At 45.2% G+C, this 18,118-nt stretch overlaps 1 protein-coding gene across 3 annotated transcripts; it reads left to right on the top strand.

Annotated features, from left to right (window-relative positions):
- The first annotated feature begins 11,267 nt into the window (after positions 1-11,267).
- Positions 11,268-17,626, top strand: ATP5MC2 (ATP synthase membrane subunit c locus 2). Of its 3 annotated transcripts, none has more exons than XM_029206528.1 (5): positions 11,268-11,323; positions 13,816-13,885; positions 15,136-15,213; positions 15,692-15,888; positions 17,354-17,626. In XM_029206528.1, exons 2-5 carry the CDS (start codon positions 13,847-13,849, stop codon positions 17,466-17,468), a joined length of 429 nt encoding a protein of 142 aa, XP_029062361.1. In that variant the 5' UTR covers positions 11,268-11,323; positions 13,816-13,846; the 3' UTR covers positions 17,469-17,626. The 3 variants fall into 3 exon arrangements, with proteins under 3 accessions (XP_029062361.1, XP_029062363.1, XP_029062362.1); XM_029206530.1 differs by lacking the exon at positions 11,268-11,323 and adding an exon at positions 12,933-13,103; XM_029206529.1 differs by lacking the exon at positions 11,268-11,323 and adding an exon at positions 13,532-13,703.
- The last annotated feature ends 492 nt before the right edge of the window (positions 17,627-18,118 follow it).

Here is an 18,118-nt window from a genome sequence, read left to right as displayed (position 1 = left end):
GAATGGACCCATGATAACAAGCATCCTGTATACTAGGAAATATTTTTATTTAACTAGGAGTTGAGGAATGGAGTCACAGGAAGAAATTGGGTTCAGGGGTCCTTCTGCAGATCTCTCCATACTTCCCATCAGCCAAGACATTCACGAAGCCATTAAGGTCTTCATATATAACTTCTCAAAAAGGATACTCCTCTTATGAATGACACAGTATCACAAGCTGCCTCTGATACTATTGCATCAGAGGAGATACAAGGAGATGAAAGATGAGATTCAGGGAATTACCACCAGATTTAGGCAATTGAGGGTGGTAGAAAGACCAGAGGACTTGAATTCAAAAGAAGAGGCTTTAAGACTGGTGATCAGAAGGGGCCGAGGACCAGAGAGTTGAGAGGATTTCTGCAGGTCACACAGCAAGCAAATAGCAGGGCTGGCTCAAGAACTCAGCTCTCCACTCTCCCAATTCATTGTGTAGCCAGCACAGTGTGGAATCAGACTTCCTGGATTCAAGTCCTGTCTCTCCTGCTCCCTAGCTGTGCCTGAGCTTCCTCTTCTGTAAAGTGGGACAATAATCATACCGACTTCATAGGGTTGCTGTTAGGATTTAGATAATTCATGTAAAGAAATCAGCAAAACATCCAGCACAGAGTAAGTATTCAATAATAGCTGTTTTTTACCATGATGAATGGACACAGTTCTCATAACTCACAACCTGAATGACACAAATTGGCAAAAGGTATTCACCAATGCCTGTAAAATGTTTTGTGGTTTAATCACTAGGCCTTAAGGGAAGGAGTGAACACTGCCTTGAAAAGACAGTAGGCTCTCTGTTTTGATGACTCTAAAGAGCATTTCTCCCCTCAAACAAGTCTCACACCTTTACGTCTGCTAGAACTAGGTTCATATAGTAGGAGTACACCTGGAACAGCTGCATCAGGGGATTGTCATCCAGTTATTTCATTCATTCATTCATTCATTCATTCATTCATTGAATGCCTAGTTGAAAAGCAGCATGGTCCATCAATCCATCAAACCTCTATTGAGGAACCATTATATGCTCAACACTTCTGTAGGCAGTTATCAAACCATGAGTCCATTACTAGCTCCACTACTGAAGAGGAGATATATATATATATATATATATATATATATATATATTTCATTTTTGTATCCCCAGTACCTGAACCCCAGTTCAGGCACTTGGGAACTCAGTAAATGTATATTAAATGAATACATAGACACTATGGGAAATGGAAGAGAAATAGAAATGTAGTTCCTTCCCTTAATAAGCTTAAACTCTCATTGGGGAGACAAGACTTGCATACATAAAAGGATAAGAGAACAGGACTTCACTGGTGGTCCAGTGGTTAAGGTTCCATGCTTTCACTGTAGGGCCGCTGGTTTGATCCCTGGTCAAGGAACTAAGATCCCACATGCCGCTCCACCAAAAAAATAAATAAATAATTTTTTTTAAAATTTAAAAAGGATGGGCCTTCCCTGGTGGCGCAGTGGTTAAGAATCCGCCTGCCAGTGCAGGGGACACGGGTTCCAGCCCTGGTCCAGGAAGATCCCACATGTCACGAAGCAACTAAGCCCGTGCGCCACAACTACTGAGCCTGCACTCTAGAGCCCGCGAGCCACAACTACTGAGCCCACGTGCCACAACTACTGAAGCCTGCGTGCCTAGAGCCCGTGCTCCGCAACAAGAGAAGCCACCACAATGAGAAGCCCGTGCACTGCAATGAAGAATAGCCCCCACTCACCACAACTAGAGAAAGCCCGTGCGCAGCAACGAAGACCCAATGCAGCCAAAAATAAATAAATTAATTAATTTTTAAAAAAATTTAAAAAGGATAAGAGAACAATATGAGACAGTAAACATGTTAAGACCATGAATAAGTTCTAGGTGATATAGACTAGGAAGAGCTCAGAAGAACTGGGGAGGGTTGTGGGCAAGGATGCTTACCATGGAAGGAGTGAGCCTGAAATAAAGAGTAGAATTTGGAATGGCTGAGAAGGAGAGAAAGGGCATTCCAGTTGCAGGAGTAGCAAGAGTGACAGCGCGTGGTAAGAATCCATACACGTTAAGCAACAATGCAAGATCAGCTTAATAACAGGGCCAGTCTCTGTGTTTGCAAGACAGGATCCATCTGTGTTTGCAACCATGTGTTTCTTTGACCATGTTCCTGGTCCCCAAGAAATTATGTTTGGATTTTCTATTCTTTTAGATTATTCACACCTTCTTCCCCTATCTTAACCTGAAAAACAAGAATCAAAACAGTAACCAGCTGCTACCCTCAGCAAAACAAACAGATTGTAAAAGCAATTACGCTATTACCATTACTCATTCATCTGCATACAAGACAACTTACTCTCCCTCTTTCTCCCATATGGCCCCAGCCTGTGCTGGGATTACTGCTGCCTAGATTATTACTGTTTCCTTTATAAACTCATTTTTCCTGGACCCACTCCTCCCAGAAAAATTTACCTGAAACAAACTTCATATTTTTCCCCAGCCTCCATGGTTACTTTGAGGGAAACATGGTGGTGAGTGGGAAGAAAAACAATGTAAACTGAGCAGTGGTTATTAAATACCAGGTGCTTGGACTTCCCTGGTGGCCCAGTGGTTAAGAATCCACCTGCCAATGCAGGGGACACGGGTTCGAGCCCTGGTCGTGACACAACTACTGAAGCCCGCGTGCCTAGAGCCGGCACTCCGCAACAAGAGAAGCCACCGCAATTAGAAGCCCGCGCACTGCAACGAAGAGTAGCCCCTGCTCGCCACAACTAGAGAAAGCCCACGCACAGCAACAAAGATCCAATGCAGCCAAGAATAAATTTTAAAAATAATAATAAAAATAAAATAAAAATAAATAGCAGGTGCTTTGCACATATTAGCTTATTTAATTCTCACAATAACCCTATGAGGTAGATATTATTATTGCCGTTTTACAAGAAAGCAAACAGGCTCAGAGAGTTTGCCCAGGTTCAAAGAAGAGTAAATAAATATCAGAATAGGGATTTGAACCCAGAGGGATTTGATTTCAGAGTCCATGTCCTTAGACCTGGCAGGAGGGACCTCTACCCTGGGCACCTGTTTTAGAGGGCCTCTTCCTTCTGCAGAGGGAGGATAACTCAAGGCCAAGGGGATGTGCCTACCTAGAACTCATGCCTCCCTGCTCCTAGACCATGCTCCAGTTGCCAGAAGGTGCTGCCAAGCAGCGCCAAGCCCACTTCTAGGACCTCTTCCTGGGGTCCGATTTCCTGAAAGTACAGAAGGAGCTGCCAGAGAGCACACCATCAGCCCTGTTGGGGTGGAGTTTAAATGTGAGGCTGCCCCAAGCACGCTCTTTGGTGTGAGGCCCCTCAGGTAGTGGGACAGAGCCAGGAATGGCAAGAGAATCTGAGGGTCAGACTTGGGGCTGGAAGAGTCCCAGGATTCTAAATATAAATCTCCCAGCTGATATTGATATATTTGTCAAGATAACAGGGTAGAACACGTTTTATGTAACAGTTTGTTAGCTTTGATTTGTAACTTGTGCATATTTAGACATTTGGTATGTAGGCTCTATTTTTTTATCTTGCCCTGGGCCCCACGAATATTAGGGGGTGGGGCTGCTCATCTCACTCTAACCCTCTGACCCTTTTCCAACCAGGGAATGGCACCATTCAGTGGCCCAGGCCAGAGAACTGAGCACCATCTTTACCGCTCTCTTCTTCAACCCCCACAACAATCACTGAGGCCCACTGGTTCTTCCTTCTAAACCTCTTGAGCTCTCTACTTCTCCCCATCACCACCATCACCTCAGAGCTCAGGCCACCCCCATCTCCCACCTGGATTCTGACGACAGCCCCTTATGGCGCTCCATACCCCCAATCCTGCCCCGTCTCATCCATTCTCCACACTAGACCTACAATGATCTTTGTAAAATGCAAATCTGATATTAAAAAATAAATAACTAAGTAAAACTAGGAAGAATGTTCGTGACCCAGAGTCTGACCCCTGCGTTTGTGAAAGCATTTGGAGAGTTCAAACTAATTTCTCAGCACATCCCCTCCTGGGAAAAAAAAAAAAGTGCAAATCTGAGCTTCTCATTCTCCTGGTTAAATGGCTCCTGGATGCTTTCTGGATAAAATCCAAACTCCTTAGTTTGATGCTTAAGATCCTTCAGGATCTAGCCACTAACCACCAGTCTCTGCACCCTGCTGCACCCACAACTGTTCATTCTGAACGCAATGAATTACTTGCCCTTTGTGGAAGAGACCACTTTATCCCTCTCTTCAAGCTTTGTACTTACTACTCCTTCTCTATGGAACATCCTTCCATTCCCTTCCTATACAGGTCCTTTAAGTTTCTTGTAAATGTCACCTCTTCCTGGAAGCCTTCCTTGACTACTAGTTCTCAGGACTGGGATACATGCCCTTCCTATTTGTTCCCACAGCAACCAGTGCTTACCCATCTTATAACACTATTGAATTGTGTTGAAATTATTTGCCTTTTAAGGGCAAGGACTCTATCTGATTCACTGTTCAATCATTCACAAAATTTCTATTGAGAGCCTATTATGTGCCAGGCGCTTTTCTGAATGCTGAGGATACAGTGGTGACAAGGTCTCTGCACTAGTGGAGCTTATCTTCTAGTGGGGAAAAAAGCAATAAGAAATACCAATAAAGCTATGATAGTGCTAAAAAGAAAAATGAAGGAGGATAATGAGATAAAGAAGGGAAAGTGGTGGCTATTTAGATCAGGTGGTCAGGAAAGGCCTCTCTAAGGAGGTGATATTTGAGATGAGACCTAGATGAAATGAAAGAGTGAGCATGATCTGGGAGAAGACTGATCTAGGCAGAGGAAACAGCAAAGGTCCTGAGTGGGAACAAGTCTAGTGTGACTGAGGATCAAAACCTCATGTAGCTGAACCCTGGAATTTTTTTCTATGAGAACTGGAAAACCATTGGGAAGTTTTAAGTTACATGATCTGATCTACATTTTAAAAGATCACTTTAACTACTTATTGGGTGGAGAGCAGACCTTGGCAAGACTAAACTGGAATAGGTAGAACAGCTAGGAGGCCATTGTAGTGGTCCAGCAGGAGATGTCAGTGACTTGGACCCAGCTAGATCTTGGAAGTGGTTAAGGGGTGAGCCAATGGGGGATATGTTTGTATTCTCAGAGTCTAGCATGATGTCTGGCTAGACATTCAATAAATATTTGATGAATTAATTAAGAATTAATTAATCCAACTAATTGAAGAGTCTGAGCTGGAACTGAAATTATCCATCCTTTAAGCCTCTACTAAAATCCCAACCCCTCTAAAAACTGGAAGGAGATAGCTGCCACTGACAAAGAATCAAGACTAGGCTATATATATTTGTTAATTCCTTAAAATCCATAGGGACATGACAAATAACCCAATAGGAAAATGGGGCAAAAGACATGCATGAATAGGCACTTCACAGAAAAAGAAGCATGAGTGTTCAATAAATATATGAAAAGATGCTCAGCCTTGTGAATAATCAGGCAAATATAATTAAATATAAATTCAAACCACCATTTTACATCCAACAGATCGACCAAATACCAAAGCTGGTAAGGATAGGGTAGCAACCCGAACTCTTATAAACTCTTATATTGGAAAACAATTTGCCATTATCCAGAAAAGTTGAAAAATTCATGTGCTACAACCCAGCAATTCATATATATGTACCCTGAAGAAACTCTTGCCTATGTATACCAGGAGAAATGCTCTGAGCAACATTGTTTGTAATGGTAAAAAGCGGGAAACAATCCTAAATACTCATTAACAGGGGAATTAATCAACAAATTGGTGGGCTAATATACATCAATGAAAATGAATAAACTATAGCTACCTACCTAAACTTGAATGAATCTTAGAAACATAATGTTGAGTGAAATGAGCAAGTAAAGAAGTATACAAACAATATTATATCACTTTTAGAATGGTAGAAAAAAAAAGACCAAAATAAGCAATATGGTAAAAATCTGAGGAAAAATCTTGAAATGATAAACATAAAATTCAAGGATTACTATAGGAGAGATGCATGCAGGGCCCCTCGGTGGTATTTTTTTGATTGCGTCGGGTCTTAGTTGCCGCACGCGGTTCGTCGCTGTGGCTTGCAGGCTTCTCTCTAGTTGTGGCCTGCGCTCTTGAGTGCGCAGACTTAGTTGCCCTGCATCATGTGGGATCTTAGTTCCCCGACCAGGGGTCGAACCCTCATCCCCTGCATTGGAAGGCGGATTCTTAACGACTGGACAACCAGGGAAGCCCCCCCCCAGCGGTATTAGTAATTTTTTTCTTTTCTTAAACTGGGGGCTGTTTAATGGATGCCCATTTTATTATTACGCTTCATAATTTATATAAAATGTCAGCTCTCAGGAGGCAAGGATTTTGTCTTATTTTATTCACATCTGCGTTTCCAGCACCCAGAACAGCGCCTGGCACGTAGTAGGATCTCCAAAAATATCTGTTGAATAAATGATATGCATTAATTGCATTCCTTTATGTGATTCATAAAAGAATGCAATTTTTTTAACAGAAGAAAAAAACCTACTTTTTAATCATGGTGCCCCTGGATCATTCTAGCTGGAAGTCATACTGCTTCCTCAACCCCTATAACCCATATAACCTATTAAATCTTGCTGCATATTATAGTTTTATATATATATATATGTCTTTCCTACTGATTATAAATTTATAAAGACAAGGGATTGTCCTTTCTCCTTTTTTATTCCCTTTCACAATACGTAGTACAATACCTCGCACATAGTACAGTAGATGCTCAGTTAATATTGGTTGATTACTTGAAGTCACAGGAGACAGGGCAAACCAGGAAGAATAGATCTATGTCATTTATATTTAAAGGTGAAAGAGAATTCAGTAATCATCTAGTGTTTTCCTACAAGTTGCAGTTGAGAAAACTGAAGTCCGGAGAGGTGAAGGGAATTTTTTCAGTCACATAATTAATTAAGAATAATCCCAAATCTAGGGACTTCCCTGGTGGCGCAATGGTTAAGAATCCGCCTGCCAATGTAGGGGACACGGGTTCGAGCCCTGATCTGGGAAGATCCCACATGCCACGGAGCAACTAAGCCCGCGCACCACAACTACTGAGCCTGCGCTCTAGAGCCGGTGAGCCACAACTGCTGAGCCGCGAGCCACAACTACTGAAGCCCGTGCGCCTAGAGCCCATGCTCTGCAACAAGAGAAGCCACTGCAATGAGAAGCCCACACACTACAACGAAGAGTAGCCCCTGTTCACCACAACTAGAGAAGCACGCGCGCAGCAACAGTGACCCAACACAGCCAAAAATAATAAGTAAATAAATAAAATTTTTCAAAACAAAGAACAGTCCCAAATCTAGATTCAGATCTCTAACTTGCTGTCCTTAGGTCTTCACAACATATCACAATGACTTTTATTTTCTGTTTTGTCTAGGTTCTTCCCAGCAAAAACTTGTTTGGCCATCCTTCTGTCACCAACCCTCCCACTGATTCCTCTCTTGCAATCCTGGATACTAATGACCCTTTTTCTTCCTCCATCTACTGTTTTCTTTCTCCAGGAGTAGGGAGGCTTACTGATGGCTCACTGTCATGCTGTCCTGGGGAACTGATTTAGCAAGAGAAAGTAGAAAAATCCTTCAGTCAGTGCCCACCAGCCCCAGAAGCTTGAAATTAACAAGTACAAATAAATAGAGGAGCACAGGACCCAAGAATAGTCCTTATTGGCAGTGCAAAGTTACCGCTTCAACTTGTACAAAACTGTTTGTCAGAAAGAGAATGGTAGAATGTTAATATTGGATGGAATCTTAGGGATCACCTACTTCTCCCCTTCATTTTTCCAAATGAGGACACTGAAACTTTGAGAGATGAAGTAACTTGCATAGTTACTCAGCTAGTTAGTAGCAGGGCTGGGACCAGATTCCTAGTCTCCTGCCTCCAAGACAGCTGTTTTTTCTGTGCATCTGGCAACATGTGCATTTGACAAAATACGTCACAAAGTAGTCTCCTCTTAAACCATCAGGAATGAAAAACAAATTATTCAAATCCTTCCTCTTCTCTCTGGCGATATTTTTTCTTTCGTTTCTCTGTGTCCTAGTCTCCCTCTTTTTATCACTCTTCTGTTTCTCTGTGAATCCCTCTCTCTGTTTGGGTTTCAAATTGAGCTGTAGCCTGCCTGCATGATTCTCTTGATTTTTCTTCTCTAAGCTATTGTGTTTCTAGTCCAAAGACAAACATGCATAAGCCAATCAAGACTCTTTCTTGGTGACCTTTGTGGAAAAGAACTCTCAGAATTTCTACATGAGAGGTGCTGGACCTCCCTCCTAGCCTATCCAGTCAATTAAAATGAGTCTCTGCCCACCCCCACCCCGAGGGTTGTTAACCAATCCTAAGAAAGAAAAGATCAATCTCATTTCTTCATCACCGTGCAGGGAGGCGGCTACCCAGTCAGAATCTGCCACTAACAGTCATTAGGAAAACTGGCCAATCAGGCCAACCTTGTTACATGATCAGGTAGGAAAAGAAAGGGATTGATTGGAAAGGATAGTTCTGGCTCCACACCCTTTCCCTCCTGGACCCCAGTTTTCCCTCAGTGAAGTGAAGGAAGGACCCTTTCCCAAGCCCTTAGTTAAGAAGATCCCTAGACCCTTAGCTAATGCTCTCTTGGATCATATTTTGTTGTCTTCAAATTCACCCCTCCACACATACCTCCAACCACTTTCTGTAGTCTCATGCCTACCGATTTAATTTCTATTTTCGAACCTGGTAGCAACAGTCCCCAGGATTCTCAGCCCTCCCCACAGATCTCCACCCACTAACCTGTCAAATAACTTCTTTTGTGTGATTTACGTAGGTAAAAAAGTTCAGTAAGTGATAGTTGAGTCTCTTTCAGGAGCTATCATTGCAAGAAGCTTGCAATAAAGTCTCTAGGGAGCAGAGCAGAATTGAGCTGCAATGCTCCCAACTATAACACTACTACTACTACCAACCAAAAAACTATTATTATTATTACTATTACTAGCATTTATTGAGCTCTTACTGAGTTCCAAGCCCCTTGCTAAAAGCTTCACGTATATTATCCCAATATTTGCTGCAGAGTAGGCACTATTATTATTCCCAACTTACATAAAAGAAGATCGATATAGAGGGATTAAACAGCTTGCCCAAGGTCACACAGCGATTTGGGAAACCAGGTATGTGAATCCAGAGCCCACCACTGCAGGGAGGTAAGGGAGAAATAAGCATTGCCGACTGTGCCACGGGCCCCTTCTCCAATTCTCCTTTGGATTGTTAGCGATATCTGAGCGTGGTCTAAATTGTCGCAATGAACAGCTGCAACAACCGGTTGGTGGTGGTGCCTCTTCAGAACTGTGGACTTTTTGCCTCGGAGGATATGAAGCCGAGAGCTAAAAGGAATGCAGTGTGGGCGGGGTGGGGGTGTCTGGGGACTTGAGATATTCTTGCTAGTCTGTCTTTCCGTTCTCGTCTGAGCATCTTACCCTGTGCCTGGCACCGCTTGGTACTTGGTAAATACCTGTTGATTGATTCCCAAGGATCCCAGCTCCATTCCTCACCTACCCCCAACCCCACCCCAAGTCAACAACTGGAACTGGAGGGAGATCTGGGCATTTCAGGGGAACCAGTGAGAATCCTCATCGGCCTGGGATCGTGGATTTAGGAAAGGCGGGAAGTCTCCCACCCGTCTCTCCTCGCCTGCTTCTCCGATTTCTCCCCACTCCTTCCCCCTCCCTTTCAGGAGTTCAGGGCCATAAAAATGCAGATGGAGGATCGGTGTGAAATAACAGGCCCATATAAATCCCTCTGCCGCCCGCCTGCAAGATGGATTGGCCGCATTGAAATTCCTCCGCGAGGATAATTAAACTCGGGGCCTCATCCGGGCAAAATTACATTCCTGTAATGGCGTCGCTCGGGGTCCCGGGAAATTGCTCCGTGGGCTTTCAGCGGCGGTTTTTATCGCCGGCCGGGGTGTGCCTGGCTGCAGCTCGCCTCTCCTCCGGGACCGTAAAGCTGCTGCCGTGATTTATCCTCCCCTTCTCCCAAATCCGATTAAATGGAGGAGCTCGGGGCCGGGGCGCCGCGGGGCCCGGGAGCCGGGAGGGGGCGGCGGGAAGGACGGGGCCAAGGAGGGGAGGACAAACGGCCCCTCAGAGGGTGGCGGATTTGGCTTTATTTACAGCCACAGCCTTCTTTTTATTTTTTATTTTTTATGGGGGTTTGGTGAGCTTTCCCCGTCTTTCTTGTGCTGCGTTCAAATACGATGCCTGGACGGCCGAGGTTTGGACATGAGGGGACGTGGGTACCGACCTCTCTCCAAAGGGTCCGGTCAGACCCTATGTGGGAGATAAAGCAGCCAAGAATAAGAGGTGAGGGCCAGGAAGCCCCCTACTTCCTCCCATTGGGGAAAGGACGAGCAAAAGGACACGAGGGAGAAGCCGAGGGGCCTCCATAAGAGCACCTCCTGTGGGGGCTGCTTCTCTTAACTCGTGTAAATAAAACCTGGGCGGAGGCACAGGCATGCTTGACGTGATCTCGCAACCTCACCTCAGGTCACTGATGCCCATTATTCCTTGACTGTCTCATGACTCAGGAAAGAAGGCTTAGGGTCAGGGCACTTGAGTCCTAATCATCTTTAGCCCGTATCTTCTCGTTCGCTGATGCTGGTTTTCTCCTAGCTGATCACTAGAATAAGAAAGAAGGAGAGGGAAATAAAGGCGAAGCCACAAGAGGCAGCTGGGGCATTTTGCTGACTATTCGCCCGTTGAACGGGTTTCCCATCCATAAAGCCAGGGTCCGCGGCAACAGAAGGAATCCCGTGACTTCATTTTCCTCCTGATACATTTTGGACACTGAACCCCAATCTTGATTGCATGATTGCATGCTATTTAACACCGAAATTCTGGGTAGTTTTGTTTATTTGTGTTTTGTTTTGTTTTTTAATGTGACTGCGCATGCTTGAAAAAGGGAAGCAAATCCAAGATCCCAAATACCGTGCAGAGCAAACCGCAGGCCACGTTACGGATCGGCTTACACTGCGGAGTGCCCTCATTTCTGCACACGGTCGGCTCCGCCTGCAGTTTCTCCTCTCAAACGCCAGGTGGAATGACTGGCCGAATGTCGCCACAGAGCTGGCAGGCGGCGCTGTGGCGCCTGGGCCGACCCTCAACTTTGCAATCACTCTATCCTTGGCAGAGCGACTCGTTGGTCCGGGCCGCGCATGAGCACAGCCTTCCTTTCGCTATTCCCGCCCTCTCCCCGCCTCTCTCTTGTCTTCTCGGCCCTGGGAGCAGGTAAGGCCTTGGGCCCTCGCTCCCACCTCGCGCCGCGCACGCGCGCGCCCGAGGCGCCCCACCTCGCGCCAATGCTCTGAGAGCCTTACCTTGCATGCTCCCACCCGGGTCCTCACGCCCTCCCTTACCCTCCGTATCCCCGTGCTTTAGGGCTGCCCCTTCCGCGTGCCTGTGACCTCCAACCGCGCGGGCCTGGCGCCATCTTGGATGTCTCGTGGGTTGGGGGAGCGTGCCTTGGAGCTGGCGAAAGTCAAATGCCGGGGTGCTCATTTCACCTGTCCCGACTCATCCTTTACAAACGCTCTTTTCTCATTCTCTTGTCCTTTCAGAGCTGTCCCAACCCCCAAACTCTCCCCTCCTATCTCTGCTTTCTCTTCACATCCTGATTCGTGCCTTTCTTATTCTGAAACCTCTAGATTTTTGGCCCCAGGACTTCAGGTGCCGAACAATGGAGATTGTGGATCGTCTCAAGACACCACCCCCTCTAGTCAGCACCTCTCGATTTAAAAAGTAAACCTTGAAAGTGGTAGAAATGAACAGAACAGCCAGAACACTCCCTCCATTCAGACTGTGGCCTGGGAGAGCGATAGGAGAAAAGAGGCCGGTTTCTTTGGAACCACTGATTGTCTCTCAGCGCCGTTCTTTTCCTTCCACTGCGGTGAAGTTGGGAAAAGCGCAAGTCGTGGGCTGACACTGAGGTTTTCCGTTAGAGGCAAGAGGCCTAAAAAGGGGTGGGGCCAGCATGGGGTAGTACCAACCGGCCAGCTTTCTTGTCAGGGGTTTACCGAGAGTCCCCGGACTCTGCCCACGAGAGGGAAAGAAGGTTAAGAAAGGGAATGGTTAAGTAGCAGCCCTGTAACTCCTTGGCCCATCTACACTGAGGAAGAAACCCATGAATCTGGGTAGTGCTGTTGCCCAAGGTGATACTGAACAAGTGCAGACTTGGCCAAGGTTAGGTGGCCAGCGGAGGGGTCGCCACTTCATGCAGGCTCCCTTCAGTGCCACATCAGGCACTTTCCATATGTTACTTCATTTAATCCGCCTAAGAACTACATTTTACAAACGATGATATTGAGCTTTTGTTGCCTTGGGGAAAAAACAGTCTTCCCTTTTTTAAAGCTTTAAAGAAATTTTGGATTTTTGACCCAAGAAAACCTGAATAGTCTGACAGCACAATTGGGTTAGAGTTAGGGTATGGGCAGAAATCAGAGTTCTAGACAGGACAAGAGTTGAAGACATCCTTTAATCTAAAAGTAACTAAGATTCTGCATTCAGAAGTGTAATCTGGGAAAGTATTAGTCCAGCTCATTCAAGGAGGTGTCATTTAACAGGCCTAAGTAATCACTGAGTGTTTCAACCTGTAGCATATTAGAAAGCATTAAGAGTGAGAAGAGAAAAAAAGTGAGAAGAGTTCAAGTCCTGGCTGTACCACTACCATAGTTTCAAGACTGTTTTTAAGAACATGCTATGTACCTAAGAATCATTTGAGAAGCTTCATTGAAATAGAGGGTACTTGGGCCTTATTCCCAGAGATCTTGACCTGGAAAGTGTAAAGTCTAAGGTGGGACCCAAGAGTATGCATTTTTTAAGTTTTCTTTTTTTTTTTTTGGCCGCAGCTCATGGCATTCGGGATCTTAGTTCCCTGACCAGCAATTGAACCCGTGCCCCCTGTGGTGGAAGCTCAGAGTCCTGACTACTGGACCGCCAGGGAATTCCCCCAAGAGTCTTTAAAGGGCAACATTTTGAGGCCCAATGAAGCCTTGAGAAGAGTTTCTTTTGAGTAAGAGACTGAGGGAAACTTAGGCAAAAGATACTGGGGAAATTCATCTGACAACCCCAGCATGAGGCTATGGAAAGGGATAACAGGTCTTTTTTCTCTCTCTCTCTCTCTCAATTAATTAATTTATTTTTGGCTGCATTGGGTCCTCGCGGGGCGTGCAGGCTTTGTCTAGTTGTGGCGAGCGGGTGCTACACTTTGTTGTGGTGCGCGGGCTTCTCATTGCAGTGGCTTTTCTGTTGCGGAGCACGGGCTCTAGGTGCACGGGCTTCAGTAGTCGTGGCACATGGGCTCAGTAGTTGTGGCTCGCGGGCTCTAGAGCACAGGCGCAGTAGGGCTTAGTTGCTTAGCGCACGGGCTTAGTTGCTCAGCGGCATGTGGGATCTTCCCGGACCAGGGCTTGAACCTGTGTCCCCTGCATTGGCAGGAGAATTCTTAACCACTGTGCCACCAGGGAAGTCTGGGATAACAGGTCTTAAAGCTGGGACCAAGGGGCTTCTTGTTCAGACCAGGAGAAGTCACTTGATTATAAGGAAATCTTAGAAGCTGTGTGGAGGAAATCCTGACTTCAGGGTTCTAATTCCATCTCTGCTGAGACTTGAGGTCAGTCACTGCTCTCTGGGCCATTTAAATTTTCCAGAGCACCTTTTCTGCTAATAAAGATGTCCTTTGGCAAGCAAGGACAATATTGACAATGCTGCTTCTGTAATTGCAGCTCTCCTGCCACGGCCCTTCAGCACCTGAAAATGTACGCTTGCGCCAAGTTCATCTCCACCTCCTCCTTGGTGAGTACCTGCCTTTTCCAGGAAAGTTTTTAAGGAGAGGCATCTTGTCTTTTCCTTCTCCGACCTTGTTCTTCACAGCTGGGCCCTTTGCTGTGCTAGCCTGACAGGAGAGAATGAATGCTTCCCAGGCATTCCCCGCCTCGTGTCCCATGAAGGCCAGTTAATTCCTCTCATCCAACTATATTAGAAGAAGAGTATAAATGAGAACCTAGGCTAAGATCAGGTTATTTCTAGACTGAAACTCTGTGTTCTTGTAAACTGGAACCCCACCAGAAATGGTAAACATGAGTTAAATTGCCTAAGTTGGACTGAATATGCACTGTTTACAGGATCTTGTCCTGAGTGTCAGAGAGCCGTAGCTGGGAGTTCCTTCTGGAAGCTTAAATTTGGGTGGGAAGCTAAAATACACATTGGGAAAATATATGACTCAGAAGCAACAGCATGGAAGAAATTACAAATTATTAGATAATGGAGGCAATTGGTTCATTCACTCGTAAGTGAAAAGGCGTGATGCTGTTAGTAGGTATTATTTATTGAACACTTACTGTGCCTGGCACTGAGTTTACCAGTTTGTATACATAATCTTATTTATTCCTCAAATCAAGCCTGAGCTATGTTATTCCCATTTGATAGATGAGAAAGCAGACTTAGAAAGATTTAAGTGACTTGTCCTAAGATCACAGAGCTGATACAGAGATAAGATTTGAATCTAGTTATATTTGACTAAAGCCCTGGCTGTTAACCACCATGTTGTCTGCTTTGGAGACACTGGCTTGGAGTTAGTCAGAGAAGGCTACCAGGATGGGGTAAATTTTCAGCATGGATTTTTGTGCCTATTTTCCAGAAGGGTGTGTTCAGGGAAAGATGTTCCAGTCATTGGCTTCCTTCTAATGGGCTGGCCATTACCAGTATATGTATAGATTTCTTGCTGAGCGAAGTAAATGCTTCTGAGGCTTAAATTTCTTCCCGTTCTCAAGGCCTGTAAAAGGGAATAGCAAGGGTAGGTGATTCCTTCCAAAAGGAAGTAGACTTTCTTCCCTTAAATCAGTGGAGAAGCCTAGGAAGCAAGAGAAATGGTGCCGTTCTTGAATCTAGAATTTGCTTAAAAGTAAAAGAATAATTCCAGATTCTCTTTTGAGATTCTGAGTTCTAGCAAATGAATGGGGCATCTGAGTAAAAATTGGGGGTGGTTCTAAAACTCCTCTCCACAGCCTTCCTTGACTTTCTTAGCCTTGTGTTATTCCCACTAGATCAGGAGAACCTCTCCACTATTGAACCGATCACTGTCTGCAGTGGTGCTGAAGCGACCAGAGACACTGACAGATGAGGTTCGTAATAAGTGGAATTGGGCCTGTGGGGGAGGGGGAGGGGGGGGGTTGGGTGGGGAGGGTTACCGGGGGAGTGCTGAGGACTCCATATATGGTACCCTAATGTTCCAGCTTCTGCCACTGGCAGCGCATGTCCGTGTGTGCTGCTGTTGATAACTGCCATTACTTGACTTACTGTACTGACTTGAGTTGGGAGTGTTTAGTCCCAGGAAGATGATCTTCTCAAGGCATCAAGAACAGGCTAGGGCTTCAGTCTTACATTTCTAGATCATACCTGAATCTTGAAGGTATTTGACATCCACCTCTTGTATTTAAAAGTTCTGCTTGGCAGCATTTTAGGGAGTTTTCCAGGGAGTTAAAAGACTTTCTGTATGGGGGAGAAGCAGTGGGATTTGATAGCATAAAGGACTTAAATGGTACACAAGTTTCCAAAGCGAAAAAAGGGTTTCCTAAAAATTTTCTACCTACTTCTTCACAGAGCCACAGCAGCTTGGCAGCCCCACGTCCCTTGACCACCTCACTTATTCCTAGCCGCAGTTTCCAAACCAGTGCCATTTCAAGGGACATTGACACAGCCGCCAAGTTCATTGGAGCTGGGGCTGCCACAGTAGGGGTGGCTGGCTCTGGGGCTGGAATTGGGACTGTGTTTGGGAGCCTCATCATTGGTTATGCCAGGTAAGATGGGCCCACCATTTGCTCTCTGATATGTTTCCAAAGGTCTGGGCAGCGACGGGGTTCTAGAGCTGCACTGTCCTATACGGTAGCCACTAGCCACCTATTGCTGTTTGAATGTAAATTTTAATTAACTGAAAGTACACAGACTTAAATTTTGTAACTTTTAATGTAGCTCAGTGGCCACACGTGACTAGTGGCTGCCATTTTGGAAAGTTCTATTGGACAGCTTTGGTTTAGAGTAGGAGTCAGCAAACTAAGGCAGGATGTCCATATCTGGGCCACAGCCTGGTTTTGTATAGCTGAGCTAAGAAGGGTTTTACATTTTTAAAGGGTCATGAAAATAAAAAGGTAACAGAGACCACATGTGACCCACAAAGCCTAAAATATTTGCTGTCTGGCCCTTTACAGAAAAAGTATCGTCCCCATCCCGTTCCCCCACCCTCCCCCCAGTCTAGAGCTTCAGTCAGCATAGTGGCTTCACTGCCATTTGTCCCCATCCCTGGGAATTCCCCCATCACTCCTGGGAAAACTGCCTCTGCATCCAGCCCCATGGCTCCCTGACACTTGGGACTATTTGGTCCCCACCAACTCTGGGCAATTCACTGTTAGAACTAAATTAATCCTCTAGAGACCTGCAAGTTCTTTTAATGTTCTTGGGGAAATAAGGTTATTCTTAAGGATTTGTATGAAATAAGAAACTTCTGTGTCCACAATTCTGTTAAAAGCTGGCGTTGCTTTAGCTTATCCATCAAGGCTTCCAGAGGTGACAGAGTAAGGGAAATAGAAATTATATACTGACTTCCAAAGTTGGGAATCCTTTATGCCATTTTTTAATCATATCATCTAAACCTCACGGACCATTTGTATCCCAAAATCTTTTGACTATTTTGAAATGAGAGAAGTTATTTGTCCCTCTGGCTCCATTGTCCACAAGAACAGTGTTTTTCTAATTGTTTTACATAAAGCCCTAGGGTTCTGAGGCTATACCCCAGAGACTGTCTTAGAGAATGAAGGGGAAACCAATCAAACAAGACTTTCAAATCCCCCACTTTTTTTACAATTACACTTTAGATTTATGCATTTTGTATTTTGGGGTTCTGCTGCTTACAGTTTGGAAACACTGGTCTGATAGGCCCTGCCACTCCAGATACCTCTTCCATTCTGGTTGAGCCCTGGATAGTTGTGTCCAGACCCAGGAGTCTTAAGTTATGAGGAAGATGTGGGTGATCCAGTAGAGGCAGTAGTGTTTGTACCTGGGCTGTGTTACAGAATTTTGGATTGTCCACTCCCTTTATTCATCTCTGTAGAGCCCTTGGTGTATCAGAGCAAGAATTGGGGCATGATGTTGTCATCTCATTAAGTGAGATGATAGCTTGAGATGGATTCTCCCTGAGTCCACCTTTAATGATTGTCCTTTTCTTTGTGCGGACTAGAGATTCAGTCTTTTCTCCTCCCCTTCTCCCAGGAACCCTTCTCTGAAGCAACAGCTATTCTCCTACGCCATTCTGGGCTTTGCCCTCTCGGAAGCCATGGGACTCTTTTGCCTGATGGTGGCCTTTCTCATCCTCTTCGCCATGTGAAGGAGCCGTTTCCACCTCCCATAGTTCTTTCTCCCGTGTCTTGTCTGCCCTGTATGTTCCTTTTCCTGTACCTCCCCAGGCAGCCTGGGGAAAGGGGCCAGCTCAGGGTTTGACAGAAGGAAGACAAATAGATACTGTATTAAAAAGATGTTTCTTGAGTCTCCTGTGTATATTTCTTTTCCACAATTGGCTGAATGCCTTGGTGAAAGTATAAGGCCTGGAGGTTAGTGATGGTGCTAAGCTCAACATGGGCCTGGGCTCACTTATTCTTCATTCTCTTAAGTTGGGAAAGCTTTATTCAAACTAGTGCTCCTTTTTAATAGTTTTCACCTGGGATGGCATGTTACCTTGGAGAACTGGGTCAATAGCAACTTATAGTACTGGTTTAAAATTTTGACTAATGGGCTCTCTGTTTCCACTGCCACTTTCCTGGCTGAGGTCCTCATTGCCACCCACCTGGTCTATTGCAATAACCTCTTAATTGGTCTTCTGCCTCCCATCTCTACCCTCTAGCATTTACTTCTGCCGACCACTGTCAGGTTAATCCTTAAGCATAGGACTGGTTTTGCCATTTACCAATTCGAAAACAGTCTGACTTGACTTTCTCAGCTTTGTTTTTTATTATTCCCAAACACTCTACCCAAAGTGGA

Source organism: Monodon monoceros, unplaced genomic scaffold, assembly GCF_005190385.1.
Source record: "Monodon monoceros isolate NGI ecotype Baffin Bay Population unplaced genomic scaffold, NGI_Narwhal_1 Super_Scaffold_6, whole genome shotgun sequence".
NCBI lineage: Eukaryota > Metazoa > Chordata > Mammalia > Artiodactyla > Monodontidae > Monodon > Monodon monoceros.
This window is presented reverse-complemented; position numbering and strand designations above follow the sequence as displayed.

Excerpts from the sequence above, each read along its gene's own strand:
- ATP5MC2 (XM_029206528.1), top strand. The coding sequence starts at position 13,847 with ATGTACGCTTGCGCCAAGTTCATCTCCACCTCCTCCTTG. Across the intron at positions 13,886-15,135 it reads TCATCTCCACCTCCTCCTTG|ATCAGGAGAACCTCTCCACT; the intron begins GTGAGTACCTGC and ends TATTCCCACTAG. Across the intron at positions 15,889-17,353 it reads CTCATCATTGGTTATGCCAG|GAACCCTTCTCTGAAGCAAC; the intron begins GTAAGATGGGCC and ends CCCTTCTCCCAG.